This window comes from Ctenopharyngodon idella, chromosome 13 (genome assembly GCF_019924925.1).
Source record: "Ctenopharyngodon idella isolate HZGC_01 chromosome 13, HZGC01, whole genome shotgun sequence".
In the NCBI taxonomy this organism is placed as follows: Eukaryota; Metazoa; Chordata; class Actinopteri; order Cypriniformes; family Xenocyprididae; genus Ctenopharyngodon; species Ctenopharyngodon idella.
Genome location: NC_067232.1, coordinates 22,377,948 through 22,386,086, shown reverse-complemented (window position 1 = coordinate 22,386,086; position 8,139 = coordinate 22,377,948). Strand labels below are relative to the sequence as shown.

Sequence of the window (8,139 nt, the reverse complement as noted above, 5' to 3'; positions counted from 1 at the left end):
AGCAAGATGTGCAGAGTTTAATACTTAAAACAAGCATTCTTAAACAACTTTCCTCTGTCACAGGCTTTCACCCCGTCAGGTCTGCGTTCTCACTCCATGTTGTTTTCTCTGCTGTTCAAATGTGACTAGTCAGCTCCACACGTGCCCTTACATCACTGTAGTCACAAGGGTGAAAGGTCAGTCCTGAAGGCATCATTTGTTCAGAACACATGTCATTCCTCTGCTTAATTTAGCTTGTGCACTTTCATTGGGCAGGAAACCTGTTGAGACAACTGTTGGAGGCCCAGAACAAAGACGTGAGGAGAAAGTCTGAAGAGCTTCATTTGAGAGCAGACAGCGACGCGAGCACAACCCCAGCGTTTATCTTCTTTGCAGATCTTTTCAGCGCACATCAGAAGCTTATTTATGCTCCGAATTTAACTGAAACCAAGAGTCTTCTCTCATCTCTGGAATGCGAAGATTGGGAAAACATGCCGATCTGCTATTTTTAAATATTTACAGTACGTTTCGAAGGTAAGCGCTTCTGTCTGCCCGCGAGGGTCACCCAGGGGTCTCCTGCCGTCTCCGCCGTCCCGCTCTTATCGCCAGGCTCCTCTGTTCTCAGTCAGAGAGGAAGTTTTGACAGCCAGACTTTACAACCTCCCGCCTGCGCTTTGCACATGCTCTGACAGAAGTCCAGTGACTTCATCCCTCATTCACGAAAGCTTCCCCTCCTCCTTCCCTCTCTCTCTCTCTCTCTCTCTCTTTGCAGTCAGGCAGCATGCCAGCCGTTTTCCTCTTGCTGCGCTCTCTGGTTGTCAGTCTCTTCAGTAGCAGATTAGCAGCCTCAGCCGCGCAGCTCCTCCGCAGAAGCCTCACGGCGGCTGCTGGCCACCTCGGCACCGTGCTGCGCCACATCTGGGACCGGCTCAGTTCCCAGGAGTCCAAGGAGGCCATCCTGGGCTGCGTCTTGTGCATTCTCAACATGCACAAGAAGGTGGACAACTAGATTTCGTGCATTTCTTGGACTTCGGACTTCTTATTTTTTTAATTTAGACACCAAATTCACGTACTGAACTAAACCATGTCGGAGAGTATTGTGAGGAAAATCCAGCCTTTCACCATCGGGACCAAACTCTCAGCGCCAGCCGTGCCGAAGTGCTCGGACTTGGTTCCAGATGGTTACCTGCCAAACCGGACGTTCTCGGACAACTGCAAACTGAGGCACCTGAACGAACAGGTGTCTCTTTATCTCGGCCGTGATCGACGCTGCGGACCCGCGACAGTCCCGGCGAAGCATCCGCATGAAGACGACCACCTGAACAGAAACACAGTCTCTCCGAACGCTGCGTCCAGATCCATTCGCAAGATCACCATCTCCAGCCGAATGGAGGCTGCGAAGGACAGACTGACTCCAGGGATGGAGCTGAAGAAGATAAGAACGAACTCGGAGAATATTAATAACAACAACAACAATAACATCACAACTTCCAACACACAAGTGCCTAAAATAGTGGGTGTCAGCTGTGAGAATAAACCCAACTCGCATTTGAAGGTAAGAAACGCTTTGTTTTGTATTCCTGTATTTGATTTATCTGTAAAAATGTGTCTTAAAGAAGAACTTGCTGTACATTCAGAAAAGTCAAACTGAAGAAACTGAAAATATGCAAATGAAATTTGCCCGCAAAGTAGTCAAATGACAATTATCAGAATTATATTATACATTTGTGTAAGGCTGAAGTAAAAAGTTTTTTAATGCAGGTGTACAAAGAGGTTTAAGATATTAAACAAAAATGCTTTCGATCTATTTACGTCAATATAATATTATATAATGCACCCTAAATAAAAAATGCTGTTTTAAAAACAACCCAAGTTGGGTTGAAAATGGACAAACCCAGCGGTTGGGTTAAATGTTTGACCAACGTGCTGGGTAGTTTTATTTAACTCAACTATTGTTTAAAAATGACTATATGTCTGGCTTAAAATGAACCCAAAATATGTTGGAAATTAAAAATCAAACACTTAATTACTAGAGGAAACAATAATAATCAAAATGTGAACATTTATTAATAAGCAGTTTAATGTTTATTGTTTAATTATTATTCATTAAACAATGTTCATTTATTAAACATATTAATAAATGTTAATTTCCAACATAATTTGAGTTCATTTTAAGCGAGAAATACAGTAATTTTTAATCAATAGTTGAGTTAAATAAAACTACCCAGCAGGTTGGTCAAACATTTAACCCAACCGCTGGGTTTGTCCATTTTCAACCCAGCTTGGGTTGTTTTTAATCCAGCATTTTTTAGATTGTGTGTAAGAAAAATAATAACCGTTGATATCCGGAAAACAATGTACATTTTTTTTAAAAGGGTAAAACACATTCTCATTTTATAATTATTAATGATGGAATTAGCATATATTTTATTTATAAAGTATATAATATTCGTTAGTAAGTGCAATAAATGAATGAATGTTTATTATTAGGATGAATTTTTAATATTAATTTAATATTAAGATGAAAATGCACAAACAACAAATCTGTTTTTTTAGGGCAATATAAAATTACATAATGTGTAAGTAAAAAAAATAACTAATAGTATTCGGAACAACAATGTTTTTTGTGTTTTTTTTTTTTAAGGATGAAATTCATGCTCATTTCATCATTATTAATCATCATTTGTTTTATTTACAAAGCATGTGATATTCTTTATAAACAAATGCTTTATACATAATAAATGAATGATTGAGTGTATGAGTAGAAAACTTTTTTTAATATATTTTAACTGTCTATTATTAGGGTTAATATTAAGACAAAAAATGCACAATCAACAAATCAGTTTTGATATAGATCATTAAATTAATGAGCGATTAGAAAAAAACTAGTAAATATTCAAATCAGGCCGAAACCATTGCCTGTCCTGGTGTTGAGGAATCTTGTTTTTGGAGCCTCCGCATGCTGTCATTGTTTAGCAAAAGCTTCCGTAATCAAAACATAATGAGATGTCATGGAAACGGCACACAAATATACCATTGAAGCAGATCTCGTCCAGGCTGATGAAGTCATCACTCTTTCAGCTTTAATATTAGTTCATGCAAGTCCACATGAGCTGATAGGCACGTCTTGTTTTGTATCTTATACAAGCTGGAAAATGCAGGAGAAGAGTGTGGTTGTGTGCTCAGGATCTGTGTGGTTCAGATGATGTGTTTATTATGTAACGCTGCTCTTCCTGGAATGACTGCTCGAGTTCAGATGATGTCAGAGCTTCGGCTCAAAGGCTCCATTCTATTACAGTCCACTTTCAGGATTCAGTGTGTTCGGTCAGGTTTGGTTTAATGTCAATGGGTCAGCAGGGGACACCTTTCAGAAACGCTTCTGTATGTTCATACTATATAAAATATGCGGGGTCCAAAAGTCGAATAACACTTGTAAAAATGATCCTATTTTTTTTCTTCAAATTTTTATTTCATTACAAATTGTGTTGTCAGTATCAGTGTGAGTGAAAAGTTTTGAAATGTTTTGAAATTTTAAGGATTTCTTAGTTTTTGGGTCGTTCTTATATTAATATAATACATTGTAACATAATATAAGTGCTTTCAAATCAATTAATCGCATCTAACATAAAAGTGTGTGTGTGTATATATATATATATATATATGTATATTAGGGGTGTAATGGTACACAAACATGATGGTTCGGTGTACCTCGGTCACGGTACAGGTAGGGTTGGAATTATTATTGGAAGTATAATCATTTACACAGTTACTGTCATAACTTGTTTTCATGACAAATTTATTTAAACATATATTAAATAAAGACATTATTAACAGGTAAAGTAAATATAATGAATATATAAGCTTATACAGTGCATGTATTTAGTGAAATGCTCCCTCTAGAGTTCATTTCTTTAGTGCTGTGGACACTGAATGACTTGCCTGAGGTAAATGTAATGCTACGTGAGATATTATTCTCAAGCTGTTTTGTTGATGTCTTTCCGCGGTTGAAACATTGGTTGAGAGATTACATGTAAACATATATCTGCATAGATCATCTGTTCTTCTTATTCTGCGCTTTTTGCTGTCGTGGCGGATGGCAAACAGCGCTACATTAACGTACGCGCCCCCTTCTGGATTGGAGTGTGAATCACCTGTGACTGACTGTATTCATCGTCTAACTGCATGAACCAAACCGTGACGTACGTACTGTACGGTTCGGGACGAATACATGTACCATTACACCCCTATTATATATATATATATATATTAGTGCCGTCAATCGATTAAAAAAACTAATTAATCACATTTTTTTCTGTAATCGTGATTAAAAACATTGGAGTTTTTAATATTTTTATATTGTCATAATTTAAGTTACTCTCCAAAGAAATAACTTAAAGGCAGTATATTTTAAATAGTTGTTTAATGGCATCTTTTTTATGAATGAAGGTCAGTATCACTGATACTTAATACTGTTACTGATGACATTCAACATTACAGTATAACTGAAAGCTATCAATTTCAACGTTTATTAGGCTTTAAAACAATAACTTTTAATTTAAGTGAACTTAAAACAATCTTCACATAAGCCCATTATAATAAATGTCATGTTTACCTGTCTAACAGGTAGGAAATATACAGAAATTGAATAAAGTTATCAAACACAGTCTTCACTGCTTGAATAATAAATGAAATATAGATTAATCCTTATTAAAGCTACATTTTTCTGTATTATCTTTGTTCTTTGATGAACATTAATGACAGACATCACAGCAACTGGTTTATTAGGCTGCTGTAACTTTAAGAGCTGCCGCTGCCGAACATGACGCGGATCTGACACGCATCTCATTTTCTCACAACTCTTTAAGTTCATTTAAGACATTATTTAACTCATTTAAGACTGCTCTTATGAGGATACTCCACAAAACGGGCATTTTGGCATAATTCTGTGTGTTATTGTTTGTTCAAGCGCGAAAGAGGACTCGATACTGGCGCGCGTCTTTCTGTGCACATGAGCCGTGCGTGTGTCACATGACACGACATTCACAGACAGCGCGTTCTCGTTTGTCTTGTGGCGCTTGAATAGTTTAAAAGCATTTGTGTGAGTAAGAGCATGATCATATAATGTAACGCTAGCCAAATTATGACAGAAAAAACGGATGCTGCGTTAATTGCGTTAAATATTTTTAATGCGATTAAACTGAAAAAAATTATCACATGCGTTAATGTGCTAATTTAGACACATGTATACGCACATATATGATATATTTACAAATTTTTGTTAGATGCAATTATCGATTTGACAGCACTAAATATAATATAATAATACAACAATATAATACATTATTTTATTAAGAACAATAAAACATAATAATAGTAATAAATGTTTAATTTACTCTATACTATATATCACCTTTACATATGCTCAAGGTTGCTTTAAAATAAATAAATATATATATGCATGCTATGTTTTATTGTATGTTAGTGTGTTAAAAACCTACAAATAATCGGTTTTGCTCATGAAAACCAAAATTACACTATTGTCTATCTCACATGATCATTCTGGATCATAAGAGCTCGTTGTTTGTGTCTTTGTTTAGGTGTTGCTGTGTAAAGATGCTGAAAAGCAGCGCAGCGGTGACCGAGAGAAACTCTCCTCTTCTCCACAGGTAAACCTTATGATTCACCAGATTAATAACACTAATCTGAAGTGACGGACAGCACAAGATGTGATGTTTTCATCATTCGGGTTCTTTTCTTTTTCAGTTAGTCTTTGATTTTACATTTATGCTTTTAGCAGATTCTTATGTCCAAAGCGATGGAAAAACAAGCAAGGCCTTTTTTCATATTCATTTTCATCATAGGGATCTTCATTAAAGCCACAAACCAAACCAACCAGCTCTGAGATAAATCACAACAAACATTTTGATTTGAAGCAAGAAATTTGTGTATTTCAAATTCTTTTACAAGTGAACTATTATTATAAAAATATTCACTTTATTTTATTATGAAAACAATGTATTTTAAGTTTTTGGAAAATAATCTGATATATACACGACCAAAGTCCTTTTAAGACGAGTCATTTCACTCGGCGGCCATCTTAGAAACGCCTTTCGGACATGCAAGGGCAGCTTCTATCGCTTTAAATGGGGAAACTTCAAATTCTCCAAAGCTGTTCACCAAGCTTTCGATTAAATTTCATATTTGAAATCACCAATGAAATCTGACAACAACTGCCTCTTAAATTTTGTTTCTAAACGCTCAAATCATGACAAAAAACTGTATTTTTCAGACTGGATCAAGCTAATGCGCATGCGCAGTCCTAAGTGCGCGTCTCTATAGGAAGCGCGCGTCTGACTGTTTCTATAGAAACCGCGATGACTTTACCAATCGGTGATTGGATCTTATTTAGAAGGCGGGACTTATTCCGCCATATTGCGCGTGTGACGCGCCTCGTGTTATTCTATAGTCACAAATATAATAAAGTTTAAATTTGATTGCATCATTCACACCAATTTTATTTTGTTATCAGTGAGATAATATTTTTTTATTAGTTTTTATTTTTATATAATTTTGTTGTGTGTTTTTGTCACTTTGATTAGTTATTTATTTTAAACATCGAGATAAACTAAATGAAAATAAAATAAAATGAGAAATGTTGCTTTGGCAAGTAGCTGAAATAAAATTTAAAGTATAAAAGTTATATTTTATTTTCAGTTAATATTTATTGTATTTCAGTTAGTTTTAGTTAAATATAATAACCCTTTTTTGCTGCTGTTTCTGTTTCCAATCGCAAGACTTTTGGCTCTTAAAGAAGCAAATATCTTCACTGAGCTCAAACATTTATATCGAAAATGGCGAAAATGAATAATTAGTCTATACAGACTTTTAAACAGTAAGCCAATGGTATTGTAACTATATCGCTGTATCGGTTTGCAGATCTTGTATTTCTTGTTCCTCTTCCGTTGTAAAAATGTCTCTCACACACGCCTGACCCCAAACCTCTGTGCAGCAGAATTACGTTTTGTCCGTGAATTCCCTCTTGAGTGGTTTGTGTTCAGCCGTAGCCAGATGTATATAAGATAATGGGCTCTTGGAATTTAGGAAGTGATGTCAGTGGCGCAGCGGGCCAAGCCTAAACGACTTATTATTTTAAGTGTTCAGTTGGGTTTTGCAGAGGAAAAAGCAGCGGTGAAACTTTTACAGCCGTTTTGGGTTAATGTGAGTCGAGGCCCTTAAAACGCGGACCGCCCTTTGATGAGACGGCGGCTGCGGTCGCGGCCACCTGCGCTCGACGCTGTTGTTTGAGAGGCATGATGCCTGTGAAATAAATGTTTACTTGCAGCATTAAGGGAAACCGGCACTCAAAACAAACTGGTCGCAGCCTGAGCGCCTCTGGGCCGAGGCTGGAGTCATCCTGCGATCCGTGTGTGACCAGGCTGAGCGCATCGGGAATCTTTCCTCACTGCCGCCATGTGGAAAACATGAGGTCATACAGGATGGGATGACACTCGGAATCACTGGACATGGACACGACGCAGAGTGATGGACACAGTTTAGATTTACACTGCAAAAATCATTTTCTTTATCAGTGCTTTTGTCTTGTTTTTCAGTAGAAATATGTAAACGTCCATAAATCAACTTGAGAAGCAACATTGCTTAAGATATTCTGACGTGTTTCATCTATGTTTAATTAAGTGTATTTTTATTGTATATGTGGAGTGTATAACTTTCACATTCTTTTATTTGCTTAAAACGAACAAATTTTGCTTATTGGATTTAAGACCATTTAAAAAAAAAACATAAAAAATATTGCTTAAAACAAGAATAAACAATTTAATAATATAATACAATTTTTATTTTAATATGATTTTTAAATATATATATTTATTTATAATAATTATTATAAGAATTACTTTACATATGGTTAAAAAAATATATATCAAAAAATATAATATAAAAATATCTAAACATCCATAAAACAACTTGAATAGCAACATTGCTTCAGATATTCACAGTTGTTATGTGTATGTTTATGTGTATTTTTCTTACAATATTAAGAAAAATATGGATTTCCGGCCATTTTAAAAAAAAAAACATTATTTAAAAATATTGCTTAAAACAAGAATAAACAATTTAATAACATAAAATAATATATAGAAA

General features: G+C 35.6%; 1 protein-coding gene across 3 annotated transcripts in view; it reads left to right on the top strand.

The window, feature by feature from the left end:
* The first annotated feature begins 864 nt into the window (after positions 1-864).
* The window catches only part of LOC127524994 (spectrin beta chain, non-erythrocytic 1-like), a 57,663-nt gene continuing 50,388 nt past the window's right edge, over positions 865-8,139 (top strand). For all 3 annotated transcript variants that reach the window (XM_051917153.1, XM_051917152.1, XM_051917151.1), the window contains exons 1-2: positions 865-1,534; positions 5,577-5,645. In XM_051917153.1, coding sequence (XP_051773113.1) covers positions 1,064-1,534; positions 5,577-5,645 — 540 coding nt within the window. In that variant the 5' untranslated portion in view covers positions 865-1,063. The remainder of the gene's footprint in view (positions 1,535-5,576; positions 5,646-8,139) is intronic.